General features: G+C 39.2%; 1 protein-coding gene across 7 annotated transcripts in view; it reads left to right on the top strand.

Moving 5' to 3' along the window:
- The window catches only part of RBPMS (RNA binding protein, mRNA processing factor), a 189,275-nt gene that overhangs the window by 81,155 nt on the left and 92,349 nt on the right, over positions 1-15,771 (top strand). For all 7 annotated transcript variants that reach the window (XR_004271977.1, XR_004271976.1, XR_004271975.1 and 4 more), the window contains exons 2-4: positions 10,126-10,203; positions 13,016-13,054; positions 14,269-14,331. Coding sequence is in view for 4 of the 7 variants with exons in the window: in XM_032288302.1 (XP_032144193.1) it covers positions 10,126-10,203; positions 13,016-13,054; positions 14,269-14,331 (180 nt within the window). In the remaining 3 variants the exon portion in view is untranslated. The remainder of the gene's footprint in view (positions 1-10,125; positions 10,204-13,015; positions 13,055-14,268; positions 14,332-15,771) is intronic.

Here is a 15,771-nt window from a genome sequence, read left to right as displayed (position 1 = left end):
AAAAAAAGGGGGGCAACTTTATGTTCATAATACACTGGACTAAGGTATGCATTTTAAAACTTCATGTTTTAGCAGTGTATGCCATGTAATTGTATGAAAAGTAACATTTCATAGGCTGACCAGGGTTGAAATAGAGCAAATCACCTGAAAATTAGGTAGAAGAACTAAAGGACAGAGTAAGAACAGGACCAGAATTAAGGGATAAAGCATCCTGCCTTTGTAAGGAACTTTTGTTGAACACTGAGGATTTGACAACCATGTTTCATGTTTGACAGCAGTCAGTGAAATTTCCTGATCTTGAGGTTCTCTCATGTATATAAACATATATCTAGTTTCCTGAATAGTCTAATTCAAACCTTACCTTCTTGATTTACATCAGATATACCTCCCTCCCTCTGTGTCTGACAGCACTGAGGGAATTTCTTAATAATGAGATTAAGTGTTCACATGTACAGGGACTTCTCTTGCCTATACTTTGGCAGCTTAAAACCCTAGACATTCTCACTTTTTCTGTTTTCCTTTTAGATATATGGCAGACATGAGGAATTGCCTGGGTTGGAGTTTGCTTCTTAAGAAGTCCTATCAGGCTGGGTACAGTGGCTCACGCCTGTAATCCCAGCATTTTGGGAGGCCGAGGCACGTGGATCACCTGAGGTCAGGAGTTTGAGACCAGCCTGGCCAACGTGGTGAAACCCGGTCTCTACTAAAAACTTAAAAATTAGCCAGGTGTGATGGTGGGCACCTGTAATCCCAACTACCCAGGAGGCAGAGGTAGGAGAATTGCTTGAACCCAGGAGTTGGAGGTTGCAGTAACGCAAGACTACACCACTGAACTTCAGCCTGGGTGACAGAGCGAGACTCTGTCTCAAAAAAGAAAAAAAAAAAGTCCAATCAAAGTCAGAGCTTATGAAACTTTCTGATTAGAAGTTAGCATTGGATTGAGGCTGGGATAGGCTCCTCAAAGATTGAACATAGTGGTGTGGTGTACCCAGTGCTAACTTGTTGTCCTTATTCCCGGATCATGTCTGAGCAGTCCTCAGGTCCTAACTTTATGAATTATGGAACATCATTCTTCCACTCTCTCCCACATGTGCTCCCATCTGTCTTCCTTCTTCCTATCATCCTACGGAAAACTTTGTGATCACCTTGGCAAAGGGACCCTGGTTTCCATAGACCCTAAATCAGGGTATGAATTTGGTTATTCTAAGATTGTGTCAGCCAATTAACTGTCACTTACAGGAAACACTAGTGGATCCCTCAAAATTAGAGAGTCATGCACTGAGGGTAATTGTTAATACCTGAATGGCCTTTTCTTTTCTTTTCTTTCTTTCTCTCTCTCTCTCTCTCTCTTTCCTTCCTTCCTTCCTTCCTTCCTTCTTTTCTTTCTTTCTCTCTCTCTCTTTCTTTCTTTCCTTCTTTTCTTTTCTTTTCTTTTTTTTTTTTTTTTTTGAGATGGAGTTTCCCTCTGGTCACCCAGGTTGGAGTGCAGTGCTGCAATCTCGGTTCACTGCAGCCTGTGCCTCCCGGGTTCAAGCATTTCTCCTGCCTCAGCCTCCCGTAGCTGGGATCACAGGTGCCTGCCACCACGCCCAGCTAATTTTTGTATTTTTAGTAAAGATGGGGTTTCATCATGTTGCCCAAGCTGGTCTGGAACTCCTGATCTCAGGTGATCAGCCCACCTTGGCCTCCCAAAGTGCTGGGATTACAGGCGTGAGCCACTGAGCCCAGCCAGCTTTTTCTTTGAGAAAGGAAAGAGTAATGAGTAATACTAAAATAGGCTAGGTGTGGTGGCTTACAGGCATGAGCCACTGCGCCCAGCCAGTGGCTCTTTTTTAAATCCTGTGGTTAGTCAATACTTGATGTCTGTAGCAATGTGACCTCCTGAACCAAAACATGCCTTCCCAGGGCATGGAAAAGGAACAAGCCTTTAAGTCCAATAGGTGACCATTGTCAGGACAAAAGAACTTGACCACCTGCTTTTCTTGAAGTCAGTGCCAACTAGAAACTGGAGCTTGACCAAAGCCAGTTCATTTCTCCTGAGCTGTGATCAGAATTAAATGCCTGGCAGACCATTTTAATGGTTGCAGTAATTCATTTTCATGGGGCAAGACCTGAATGGGAACTCATACCAAGCCAACAAAGCCTTCTTTGGAAATGAGATGACCAGCAGTCCTCAGCAGAGTTCAGTCTTGCAACTTGGTATTTTAGCCCATGGTTACAATGTAAACAAAGAACTTATAGATTATTTAAAAAGAGTAAAAGAATTTAACCAGTGTGTAAAATTTACAAGCTGGTCTCTGACACCTCTCTTCTGTCTCAGAACAGCTCAGCTCTATGCTGTTTATGCTGCATGGATATGTGGAGGCTTTAACTCCTCAGTTTCTGAAACCCAAGTTTATATTCCACGGTTTGTCAGAAGAAGGATGGCACTGCCATAGATGTTGGTATGGGAATGATCCCTTTGTTCTTGTGTTAGTAGAGCAGTCACAAAGCAAGAATACCCCTTTGACTGAAACCAGGATGATTCTGTTCCTAGGGCAACCTTAGTCACTGCTTCCCTGTTTTTGTTATTGTTAGATATTTTTTCAGAAGTAAAGAAGCACTGACTTGGTTAGAGTTGAAATGTGAAGCAAGTTACATGAACGTATTTTGCCAGATCAAGCTTGTTCCTGTGGATCAAGGGTAGGCAGAAAATGAGAAAGAACATTTCTAAGGACAAGAACAGAAGTGGACAGGCTGGGTTTGTATTTTCAAACGAAGGAGATACATTTGGTTTTGGATATGTTCTCATTTTTAAAGTAGTGGTTTATGCTTGTCATTTAAATGCCAGAATGTGTTTAATTACAAATTTGCATTTGTTGAAATTGGACATATGTATATGTAAATATGTTTTAATTATCATAAGTTAAAATGTGAATAATTTTCCTAGTAACCATATATTGATCACTATTCTGGTCTATATAGTCCTGAATTTTTTTTTTTTTTTTTTTTGCTCTTTCTCTTTTTAGGTCTGTCTCCATTTCAGCCTATGTCTTTCATTTTTCTCCCTTGATTCAGATTGGTTTTTATCCTACTCCCCTTTTCCCTCTTATAAATTTTTTTCTCTTATAATACTAATCTGTCCTGCCTTTTAGCCACATATGGGTGTGTGTCAGTTGATGTTGTGGTAGCTCTCTTGATAACAATTGTGACTGGAAAATTTCATCTCATTTTGTTTGCCATGTCGTCAGCTGAACTGTTTACAAGCAAATACTTATATCTCCATGGATACATGATTGTAAATCCTTGATTTACATAGATTTCTAAATCAGTCAAGAGATATTTATAGAACATACACTCTGTGCCTAGGACTGTGTTATACACTACAAAAAACAGCCTTCAAACTCTACAATGCCCGTAGAAAAGTTTCATCTTTGAATCCACTGTGAGTTTCAAAGCATAGCTTCTCCAAAATAATGATTCAAACATAGAGCAGGTTTAAAAGCTGCTTTGGTGGGGGGGAGGGTGTCTTCATTTGTATCTATAAAGATATGGGTAGATTAAGAGAAAGCTAGCAGAGACAGAGAGATGAATATAGCCATTAACACCATGGGTTTACTCAGATGTTTCAAATAATTAACTGTACCCAGTCATTCCTGAGTCATTAGAAGATAATCATCCTTCCCAGTTCCATGAATTTAAGAGGAACCTCAAGAGGCCAGCCCAGAGCAGCTAGATAGATGACCTTAAAACTTTTGTCAACAACTACAACACGCACAGAAAATGCCCATAGTCTTTGGACACTATGTGTTTACCAGATGTGGCTGCTAGTTGAAAAGTGTGTGTGATAATTCTCTGTTGTATACTGAAGTCGAGCATTTTTCTATTGCTTTTTATTTTTATGCCTAGATTACCAACAAGATTAGATATGTTATTTATTAAAGAGAGGGCCATTTCCAGACTTGCTTTTGGCATTTCTATCCAGGGAAGCTCAAGACTGACACACGTTAACTTTACTTACTGAGTTGGAGTTTATTAAATGAGAAGCCAGTCAATAAAATGTGTCTTGCCTTTCCTAGTGGGAGCTGGCAGTGCCATTGAAGAACACATGGCCAGTTTATCCAAAATCTAACTAGAGCCTTTTCAGGAATGCTGGATAATGGCTAAGCCAAGAACACTCTTGCACTTCTGCCCAGCACGGGATGATTTTTACTAGCATTTATTGTTTCAGTTCTGCTGGGGTAAAAAGGAAGTTGAAGGTACCTCTACAAATCTTTTTGAGTCCCTTTGAGACAAAGCTGTCAGCAGCTTCATCTCTTGAACTTCTATGAGGCATATTGTTTACTTATCTAAGAAATATGTTTCCCCATGTTGTGTACTTGTCTAAGAAATGTGTTTCCATAAAGTAAACGTATGTGGTTGCTAAAGGCACAGTGCCGGGCACTGTGTACATAGACATTGCTGGTAAACTAAGGGCTGCCCTGGATAATGCTTTGAGGTACTGCAAAGTTCATTGGCTCAGTAATTCATTTGTTGTTTTGGGGGAACAGTTTTTTTTAATGAGTATTTCATCATAGATTTATATGCTGCTTATGCTTGTATTTCACTCCTTGGGGTTTTTAAGTTATTTTGTGAGTGAGCGAAGCTTTCTGTTATCACAGGCTGCCATTACATATTCAGTTTATTTCACTGACAGTAAGCTCGCTGCAGGCAGGAATCATGTCGTTATGAATTCAGGAGGCTTAGCAAAGCCAAATCTCTGCAGTGCCATTTAGTGGCTCAGATGAAAAATATAATGGTAATAAGAGTAGGGAAACTAAAATATTTTAAAATATTTCTGTGATTCTAGGCTGGGTGTGGTGGCTCACACCTGTAATCCCAGCACTTTGAGAGGCTGAGGCAGTCAGATCACCTGCAGTCAGAAGTTCGAGATGTGCCTGGCCAACATGGTGAAACCCCGTCTCTACTGAAAATACAAAAATTAGCTGAGCATGGTGGTGGATGCCTGTAATCCCAGCTATTCTGCAGGTTGAGACAGGAGAATGGCTTGATCCCAGGACATAGAGGTCGCAGTAAGCCAAGATTGTGCCGTTGTACTTCAGCCTGGGCAACAGAGCGAGATTCCATCTCAAAATAAAATTCTATGACTCTAGATCCCAGTCACCATAGAAAAGCATGAATTTGATATTTAGGAAGCTATTTTTCCATTCATTATTCATGATTTTTTTTTTTAACTTGCTTGATTACTTTCCTAGTCGGAGGAGGTCTCTAAAAGATTCCAAGCGCATTATGCTTGGTGACCTCTAGTTGGAATCAATACATAATGCAAGTATTCAAAAATTATTTCCCCCTTGTCAGTCTGTCTGTTCTATTAGAGGAAAGAATATCTCAGTGAGATGAGATGAGATATTCTGGTAGATTTCTGAGACAATAGTGGTCTTCATGAGATTCTAGAAAACCTAAGTCTTGTCCATCTTTAAATAAAATGCCAAACATCTGATCTGCCTCCAATTTGATGAACAAAACAGAGTTGCTTTGAGCCTCTTGGCATCTATAAGTGAGTGGCAAACTTAGGCTGACAGGAACTCGGGTTTTTTTTTTCCTCCCATGTATAACAATTTTCTTTGAAACACCAAAAATATCTTTACATTACGGAATATTTACATAAGAAATAATTTCCTCCATAAACTTTATAATATATATTGATACAAATATTGACTTTGTTGTTAGTCCCTTAAAGAAAGGGAAGTAATAAATTGAGGTAATTCTCAACTAAATAAACTTACAGTATTTAATGTATATTTATTTTAGAAAGATGAAAAACACAATAAGCTAAGAAAAACCATTAAAATCAGTTACTATAACATTGATGGCTAAACAATATAAGCATTTGAGTACACATACTACAAGATGAATTTTTTCCCTCTGTAAATATGTTGGGTACTTTATGAAACAAAGTGGAAGTCTATATACTTTTTCCTTGAACATCATTTTTATTGGCTGTGTAATATTTCATTGTATAATACAGGTGAACCTTAGTTTATATTAAATAATCCTTTCTTGATAATCCCTAGATTTCAAATAACCTTTGTTGGTGAATTGACATTTATGAAGCCTTTTTCTCTATAACAGTATTATAAATAATAGTTCATTTTCTAGGTTAGCTCCTCAAATTCTAATTCATATTTATGACATGGTAAGATGCACCGCTAGATAAATGGCACTCCGACACTTAAAACATAGGTTCTGCTTATCGTATCATTTTTGTGGAAATCTCTGTAATCCGGTTAGCACCTGGCACAGTGTCGGAGATAAAACAGGCACTCACCAAAATCTGAATGAATGGGAGATGGTATTCTGTCTTTGCTCAGGTTGTCCTGACCAAAACAGCCAAGTGTAACAGATGGTGTTCACTTTCTGGCCTATGAGAGGAGAGTTGCGGGTGACAGGAAGGGCACACTGGATTAGCAGGATTTCCTCACAATTTGTGTATTTGGCAGTTGTCAGCAGTTCTGCCTCAGACAACCTCGTAAAGACTCCCACGAAGTCTATTTATCTGGTACAAAGTTGGGGGTAGTGGAAGTGGGGATGTAAAAGATACAGAAAACTTGAACAACAAACCTGACCTAATTTTATTATTTATTTAGAAACTGAGTCTCGCTCTGTCTCCAGGCTAGAATGCAGTGGTGAAATCTCAGCTCACTGCAACGTCAGCCTCTCTCCTGAGTTCAAGCGATTCTCCTGCCTCAGCCTCCCGAGCAGCTGGGACTATAGGCATGCGCCGCCATGCCTGGCTAATTTTTTTTTTTTTTTTTTTTTTTTTTTTTGTATTTTTAGTAGAGACGGGGTTTCACCATCTTCTCCAGGATGGCCTCAAACTCCTCACCTCAGGTGATTGCCCGCCTCGGCCTCCCAAAGTGCTGGGATTACAAGCGTGAGCCATGACTCCAGGCCCTAATTGATGTTTATAGATCATTCCACATAGCGCAAGCAGAATGCACATTTGTTTTAAGTGCACACAGAATATTTATCATGTTCTGAACCATAAGACAAGGAATTCATGGACTTTTTTTTTTTTTAAAGTTAGGCGTATACCTTTCATATGTAGGCATTCCACTTAGAAGTATTTATCCAAAAAGAAAGTATACGTTCATTCAAAGATTTCTACATGAATGTTCATAGCCATTTTATCTGTAAAAGCCAAAAACTAGAATAACCCAAAATGTCCATCAGCATGTGAATGAATAAACTGTGGTGTATCCACACTACAGAATACTTCTCAGTAATAACAAGGAATAAACTGTTGATACATTCAGCAACATGGATGAATCTCAAAGTAAATTTTACTTCATGCTAAGGTAAAGAAGCCAGATGAAAAGGGTTACATACTCTGTGGTTCCCTTTGTATAAATGTTTAAATCATACGTACGCATGTAAAGAGACCGATCAGAGCAGTGATTGCCTGGAGGTGGAGAATGGTGGGACAGGGTGGGAGGAAGGATTAAAGGGGCATGAATCTACTTTTAGAGGTAATAGATTGTCTTGGATGTGGTGTTTCTTAGGTTATACATACGTCAAAACAAATCTTACACTTTCAAGATGTGTAGTTTATTATATATAAATAATAACCTCAATAAAGCTGTTTATAAATAGATCATAAAATAAGGCATTTAGAATTCTGGGGCTGTTTACATCATTATAGTGTTTATTAAACACACTTAAATGCAAATGGCATAACATTTTACTGTGTACTGTGCTGGGCCAATAAAAGGGACTTGCTTGGTGATTCGTAATTTTGTATAACAAGAAACAAGGAAAAATGTTAGGAATCTAAAAAATAAGGCCAAGTGAGGTGGCTCATGCACATCATCCCAGCACTATGGGAGGCCAAGATGGGAGGATCTCTTGAGCTCAGGAGTTTGAGATCAGCTTGGGCAACATGTCGAAACCCCATCTTTACAAAAATTAGCTGGACGTGATAGCACGCCTGCCTGCCTGCCTATATCAGTTTGTCTGTGTCTGTCTACCTATCTATCTGTCTGTCTGATATTCTCTCCATTTTTCACTGAGGAAAAGTCATGTATATACATGGTTAACAATTGAGAATTGAATTTTCAATCGAGTTGCATTCCTATGAGTAGAGAAAAAGAGACATCGAAAATGTGATAATTCAGTAGCTACTCCTTGCCTATTGAATCAAGATCAAATTCCTGAGCCACTGGCTTTTGATGTTTTGTGTGGTGTGACCCTAAGCTTCTTGTTTAGTTTTGGCTTGTCCTTCCCAGAGAATGTACTGATTTTTCCCCTGGTTCACTGCCTTGGTTACTGCTTTCCTCTGCCTGTGATTGTTATGTATCCCACCTCATCTTTTGGCTCCATTTGGTAAAATGCTGCATATCCTTTAGATTCTTTTTTGAGTGCTTTCTCTGGTTTTTCCCCTGTGTTCTGTATTTTAGTAGACACTAAGCCCATAGTGTGTACCCTACAGCCTGCACTATGTGTATTTACATATGTGTCTTGAATGACTTTTATTAGTGGCACCTAGCCAGGTACCTTGTACATGGTAGGCCTGTTTGTTGATCGTGCCTTAAACACAGTGGGTGGAAGATAGTTTGGCAATTCCTCAAAGATCTGGAAGCAGAAATACCATTTGACCCAGCATTCTTATTACTGGATATATACCCAAAGGAATATTAATTATTCTGTTACAAAGATACATGCATGTGTATGTTCATTGCAGCACTATTCACAATAGTAGAAAATAAACCCAAATGCCCATCAGTGAGGAACTGGATAAAGAAAATGTGGTGCATATATACCATGGAATACTATGCAGCCACAAAAAGGAAGGGGATCATGTCTTTTGCAGGGACATGGATGGAGCTGCAAGTCCTGTCCTCAGCAAACTTAACACAGGAACAGAAACCCAAACACTGCGTGTTCTCACTTACAAGTAGGAGCTGAAGATTGAGAACACAGGGACACATGATGGAGAACACCACACATGGGCCTGTGTGGGGCTTGAGGGAAGGAAGAGCATCAGGAAGAATAGCTGATGGTTGCTGGGCTTAATACGATACGTAGATCTGTGCAGCACGCCATCATGGCAGGCATTTATCTATGTAACCTGCACACCCTGCACAGGTAACACTGGAACTTAAAAAGACCACAATCGAAGCAATAGTCAGTGAGGTTGGCCCTGCTGTTATGGAACTGAACAGATGCAGAGTTAATGCATTTTGGTTATTATTTAGGTACATTGGGCTTAACTTGTACCTTGGTGGTGGTTTTTTTTTTTTTTTTGAGATGGAATCTCGTTCTGTTGCCCAGGCTGGAGTGCAGTGGCGCCATCTCTGCTCACTGCAACCTCCCCCTCCCAGTTCAAGCGATTCTCCTGCCTCAGCCTCCTGAGTAGCAGGACTACAAGTGCATGCCACCACGTCCAGCTAATTTCTTGTATTTTTTGTAGAGATGGGGCTTCACCATGTTAGGTAGGATGGTGTCTATCTCCTGACCTTGTTTGATCCTCCTGCCTTGGCCTCCCAAAGTGCTGGGATTACAGGCATGAGCTACCGTGCTTGGTGTGTACTTGCACATTTATTAAAGTTATTGTAATTAATGCCAGTGAGGAAAGCAGCAACAAGACAAGCAGGAGGAAATAAATTGTTTTTATATTATTTTTGAAGCACATTATATTGGCCATATATTTAGGGCAGAGGAGTGGCAGATTTACTGTGCTCTTGTCACTGTTTTTCTTCAAGTAATATTTAAATTGTATGGAACCTCCTCATCCTCCACATTTTTAGAACTGTGTAGTAGCTAGTTGGGGAAAGTTAGTTTGTAAACTTAAATCAACTAGATGTAATTCATTCTGAATAATTCATAATAGAAATATTCAAGAGTTGGCTTAGGGAATGCACCTTAAGATTACACAGAAGGCTGCAGCTCTCCTAAAATTTGAAAAGAAAAAAAAATGAGTCGGCTTGGAAGCATCTTAACCGTAAAGTATTCATTGTATCATGGAAAGAGCATGAATTTAGTATGAGTTGTGGAATATTTAGAGTAATAAGTTTTTGAGATTTCAGGTGAAAGTTAACTCTCTGGAGTGTCCACACCCTTGATCACTTCTTAAATTTATTTTTCCAGGTCCGGACCCTATTTGTCAGTGGTCTTCCTCTGGATATCAAACCTCGGGAGCTCTATCTGCTTTTCAGACCTTTTAAGGTACCTTTTTTTATCTTTCAGAAATGATAAAATGAGACAAAATTCTGTATGCTTCCTTGGGGCTTTTTGGAGCAAGAAATGAAATATTTGAGAAAGCACTTCGTATAGTGATGTTTTTAAAAGGTTAATGAGTAAAGGAGATTTAATAACTGAGTTCTAATGTACAGCCTCACTTAGGATAATAGACTGAAAGTACCTCTGAACCTCCAACAGGCAATCTAGAAAAGCCTGTGCTCTTGCTGATGTGGACATGCATCTGGCTGGCTGGCTGTGTTCCATGTAGAGCAGCCTTAGTGTCCTTCCTGTTTGTCCTCTAATTGGGAGTGCCCTTCTTAGAGTAGATCACTCAAAAAAATTATAAATTACATATTTATATTTCAGATGGCAATGATGTAAGCGAAGATTTATTCCTAAGTTCCTACCTTATTAGTTGAAATACTACTGTTGATACTGTTCTTTGGAAATGTAAATAGGTTTTTATGAACTGGGTTAAGAACCTAACCACCATTATTTTTTTCCACGGCAAAAGTGTCCCTAAGTTTCAAACAAAGCAAAACAAAATTTTAAAGGATACCTAGTTATGAGTTGAGGGTAATATTTCCTGGTGTTTATTGAAATAGTTAATGCAGTTACCTGTCATTCCTTTGGAAATGAGATCACTTGATAGATATTTAGTGTTGCTAGGATTGAAAACTTCATAGGAAATTAGACACCAAGGACATAATAGAAACTAAACTGAAATAATCATGCTGGGAAGAGGAAACCTTTTGAAGGTTGGCCTTTGGAGGATAGAAGAAAGCTGGAACTGTCTGAATTGAGGCCCTGGGAAGGATAATAAGTTCAGGGCCTGTGTTCAGGAAGTCTGAGTTGGTCAGTGTGGATGTGTTAGCAGCAGTGCCTGGCAGGGACTGCACTTATGATTAGGTGATAGGCTATCTTGCTTTCTGGTTAAAGATATCCTGATTGAAGCAGGTCCCCAGCAATAGAGGTGTGACAGGTTGAGGGAGAGGATTCAGCTTCTTAGGGAAAGCGAACAGGATATGGCAACTAAAAACTCTTGTGTTGGAGAGGAGGAGGGAGGGTTGCAGGGGCAGCCAATTAAAACCAAGATAAAATAGTGTAGCTTATGTGCTAAGAGGGCACTGTGTCATAATGGACGTAACTCCACCTGACAGCCGTCCCTTTAATGCAACAATAATGACGATGGCACAGGGAAACAGAGGTCAGGCGCCAGGTCAGGTGGGAGGAAGTAGGAAAGGAAGAGAAGGTGTTGTGGAGAGTGTGCCACCTTTTATAGAATTTTCCTGAGTTTCTTCTTCAGGGTTGTACTTTTATAAAAGGGACAACTTTTCTATCCTTTTTATAGAATGCAGACTTTTAAAGTGAATCGATATTCTTAGTGTATAAAATACTGTTATGTTTTGGGGTGTAGAGAGAGAAAAACATTCAGCCAGCAATCCCCTTATGTGAATTATCTCATTAAAGTATTGTCACAATTCTTTCAAGTGTGTGGGTCTCATTTTTTCAAATGAGGAAAATTAAATTTGGAGCAATTGAATAAATTGTGCTCAAGTTTATACACATAAAAGATGACAGAGTCAAGATTCAAGGCCAGGTAGTCTGACTCTGCCGTCTCTGTTCTGAACTATTACGTTACACTACATCTGTGTTTGTGACTTGAGAACACAGTATATCCCTACCAGTGGTGTTTTACTTGAGTGAAATATCCATTTGTCCTTCTAGATCTTCATGGCGCTTAAACCTCCAGTTTTTTTCAGAAGAGAGCACCTTGAAGAAACAAAGAGGCAGAGCTATGAATCATGACCTCTCTGGCCATAAGAGCCCAAGGCCATTGAGGTGAAATGTTTATAGTAGCTAATTGGTAACATAGTTCTGTGCTGGGAAGATGTAAGGATGAATCAATCTCAGCATCCTGCCCAGAAACCCTGACGATGAAGTTAGGACCCTAGTACATTCCTGACAGCCCTCTTTTAATTAAAGTCCCTGGAGGCTGACCCTAGTCTGCAGATCTGTCTCTGCACTGATGTATTTACTGGTCAATCATGTCAAGTGGTATGTTTTTCCCCTGTGTCATCCATTAATGCAAGCCACCAGCTATTGATTATTTTCAGAACTAAACACATTTTGTTATCCTGAGGAGCTGGGAGGGGTGAAGAGAAGGAGTGAAAGGGAGGGAGTGTTTCTGTCTTCCTAGAGTAGAGCTGGAATAAAAACCCAAAAGTATTTTAGCATGTCCCAATCAGAATAGCAACATGAAAACTGTTTCCTTCAGCAAGTAAGGAAAATAACTCAACAAAATTCAACATCATTGTCTGCTTAATGTTTTCTGACAGTTTCAAAAATTTGGTTAGGGAGTTTTACCAACTATATTTTTAATGTTTTATTGTTGTTACCTTACAGCAGATATGACCAAATCAACACATTCTCTGACCTTTCTGTTTTACCTTCTTTCCTTGCCTAGTTCTGTAAAACCCCTATTCTTATCTAGACCAAGAAAACAAAAAGATTACTGTTAACACAGACACTAATTTTCTACCATTGTATAATTTCATGGAAAAAAAAAAAAAAGAGAAACACATATATATAAGTCCATAGACTGATTTTTTAAAAGGCCCCAAGAATGCAAACAGGTGTGTGTGCGTGCACATGCATGCGTGTAATTTGCTTTCCCACATAAGTTAGGAGACATTTGTAAGAGGAGTTAGGTAATCAATAAAGAATTTATTTTTACATGAACAAGATGGTATTACAATTACTTTTTTGGCTAAACTTGGTTTTTCTTTATTTTCAGGGCTATGAGGGTTCTCTTATAAAGCTCACATCTAAACAGGTAAGAATTTCAAACGGGCATATAAAGATCACTTTTTTACTTTCTTCAGGAATGTTGCTGGGGCTTGACATTCTTTTTTTATTCCCATTAGAATTTGAGGGTTTTTTTTTTTGCCTTTAAAATTAAGAGTGAGATGTATTAGGAATTAGCACAGGAAAATGTTTCATAATTCTATAGTCTTCAGCTGGAATTTCAGGGACTGTCCCAGAGCAAGATAAATACAATAGTTTATTGAGATTGATTTGGTGAATAAATGAAAATAATGGCTTATTATTTAAATTCACTTTTATTCCCAAGTCTTTTTCATTTCTTTTTATGAGGTTAAACAAACTTTTACAATCAATGTGAATATCAGATAGTGAAGGATCGTACTGTCTGTCAAACCCCTGAAGTAAGGCAGAGTCCCAAGTCTAGAATGGAACAGAGAAGGTACAAAATGGAAGTGGTAGTCAGTGATTCTGATAGTTCCTACAAGTTTCCTAGAGACTGTAGCTATATTCTTTCTTTTTTCTTTCTTTCTTTTTTTTTTTTTTTTTAAGCTAAACACTTGGCATACACACCTCTCCTCCAGTCACTGTTCATCTCTCTGGTTCATCAGAAGAATGACCTTGGAGGCGCACCCTTCTGGATTGATAGATGTGTGGAGTCCAAAGGGGTTATGGCCTTCCTGTATTTACTCGGAACAGCCTAATTAAGCACAGGATTTTTAAGGCATCCTTTGGGATTTGAGATAGGAATGTTCACTTTGTAATTTTGGTCATGCAGTGAGAGTCCAGGGGTTTTATCATTATATCATTGTATTCCTTGCACTTACAGTGTACCAAAAGGTGATTCGGTTCTCTTTCCATTTTAAAAGATGAAGAAACTGAGGTACAGTGAATTTGATTTAGGAAAGTAGAGCTTCTCCGACCCAAGTTTTCCTCTATTCCCTTCTTCACTGCTGTTCACCTTTCAACCACTTCTAGATTTTTTTATGATTCTCTAAATCCCCAGCTGTGCCCTTGAAGAACCACCCTCACCATCCCTTTGATTCATGTTAGAAATTTGGCTAAGCCATTGAGTCATGATTCTTCAGTATTTCGCTTTCTTATTTCTACCCATTGCCTGTGATCATTTCTTTGTCTTAGCTTTTCAGTTTGATAGCACCCTTAACCCAGAAAAATAGATATCGTCTGATTTCTTTTTCTTCTTCATATTTCTCTTTTTTTCCTCAGCCCGTAGGTTTTGTCAGTTTTGACAGTCGCTCAGAAGCAGAAGCTGCAAAGAATGCTTTGAATGTAAGTAATAATGATGTAATTGTAGGGGGTTTCCATATGAGGTGGTGGGAAGTAGTGGAATCTCTTTGGATGGGAAATCAAGTGGAAAGAATATGACTGCTCAATCTAAGAGAGAGGGATTCATCAATTTAATTAGCCGTCTAAAGAGCTTTTTCCAAGAATTGTGATCAGATGTGCTCAAAGTACCTGACATCTGATGATGTGGGTCTTATTTTAATCCAGCCCCATCCCATCCCATGGTGATGTGTAGCGCTGCTTTGTTTTTTTCCAAAGGAGATCATTGGTCATCATTATACTCTAAATGGCCACTCCCAGAACAGATAGAAATCCTGGCTTTTTTTTTTTTTTTTTTGAGACAGAGTCTCGCTCCATCACCAGGCGCCGGGCTGGAGTGCAGTGGCACCACCTCAGCTCACTGCTACTTCCGCCTCCCAGGTTCAAGCAATTCTCCTGCCTCAGCCTCCCAAGTAGCTGGGACTACAGGTGCACATCACCACACCCAGCTAATTTTTTGTATTTTTAGTAGAGACGGGGTTTCACCATGTTGGCCAGGATGGTCTCCATCTCTTGACCTCGTGATCCGCCCACCTCGGCCTCCCAAAGTGCTGGGATTACAGGCGTGAGCTACCACGCCCAGCCAAAATCCTGGCTTTTCTTATTTCATGAGGCTTTCCTTTTAGATATATAGCTTAAAACAAACAAACAAAAAAACTAGTCATAGCCTTTATTCTGGTTGATTAAAAATTTACATATAAGCCTTACAATAAATTACAGTCATTTGTAATTAAGTAGATATACCTGTATTTGGTTTGTAGGTATGTTTGCCGTGTGTTTTGAGACTTTTGCCAGTATTGTTTTGGTAAACAGGTTTCTTCTTTCGTATGTTGGAAAATTAAACAACTTAAGGGAATTGAGCTTAGAGAAGGTGAAAGGAAGCAGAATGTAGTTTCAGATGCTGAGGATGAATCCTCAGGTTCGGAGTCTCTGTGAAGTATGGCTCCATCATGCTCTAGGCAGTTGGCCTAAGTGGCTGTGAACAAGGGCTGATTAAAGCACTGAGAGTGTTTAGGATGCTTCCTAAAAGGCAAGCAGCCACTTGACTGGTTGCAATACAGGTACCATTTTGGAGGCTTCTAGGAACTTGAGTTTGGTCTTTATGTTGATGTGTTACCTTAGGGTACCCTACTGGCTAGCTCATTCTTTGAGCAGACCATGTAGAGAGGGGTGTTGGAAATACCTGATATAGGTAATGACTTGGAGGTCCAAGGAAAAGTCTTTATATGAGTCTGTTTACTTCGTATAATAGTGTCATTGATACACAACATTAAAAGATTTTAGACTTTGGAACAAAAATGTGTACACTCTGGGAAGAAACTGCTTAATTGTTGTTGTTTTTTTCATATAAAGCACATAGGAACACCTTAGGGTTCCAGGAATTCC

Source organism: Sapajus apella, unplaced genomic scaffold (genome assembly GCF_009761245.1).
Source record: "Sapajus apella isolate SASKATOON/1434 unplaced genomic scaffold, GSC_monkey_1.0 scaffold21, whole genome shotgun sequence".
In the NCBI taxonomy this organism is placed as follows: domain Eukaryota; kingdom Metazoa; phylum Chordata; class Mammalia; order Primates; family Cebidae; genus Sapajus; species Sapajus apella.
This window is presented reverse-complemented; position numbering and strand designations above follow the sequence as displayed.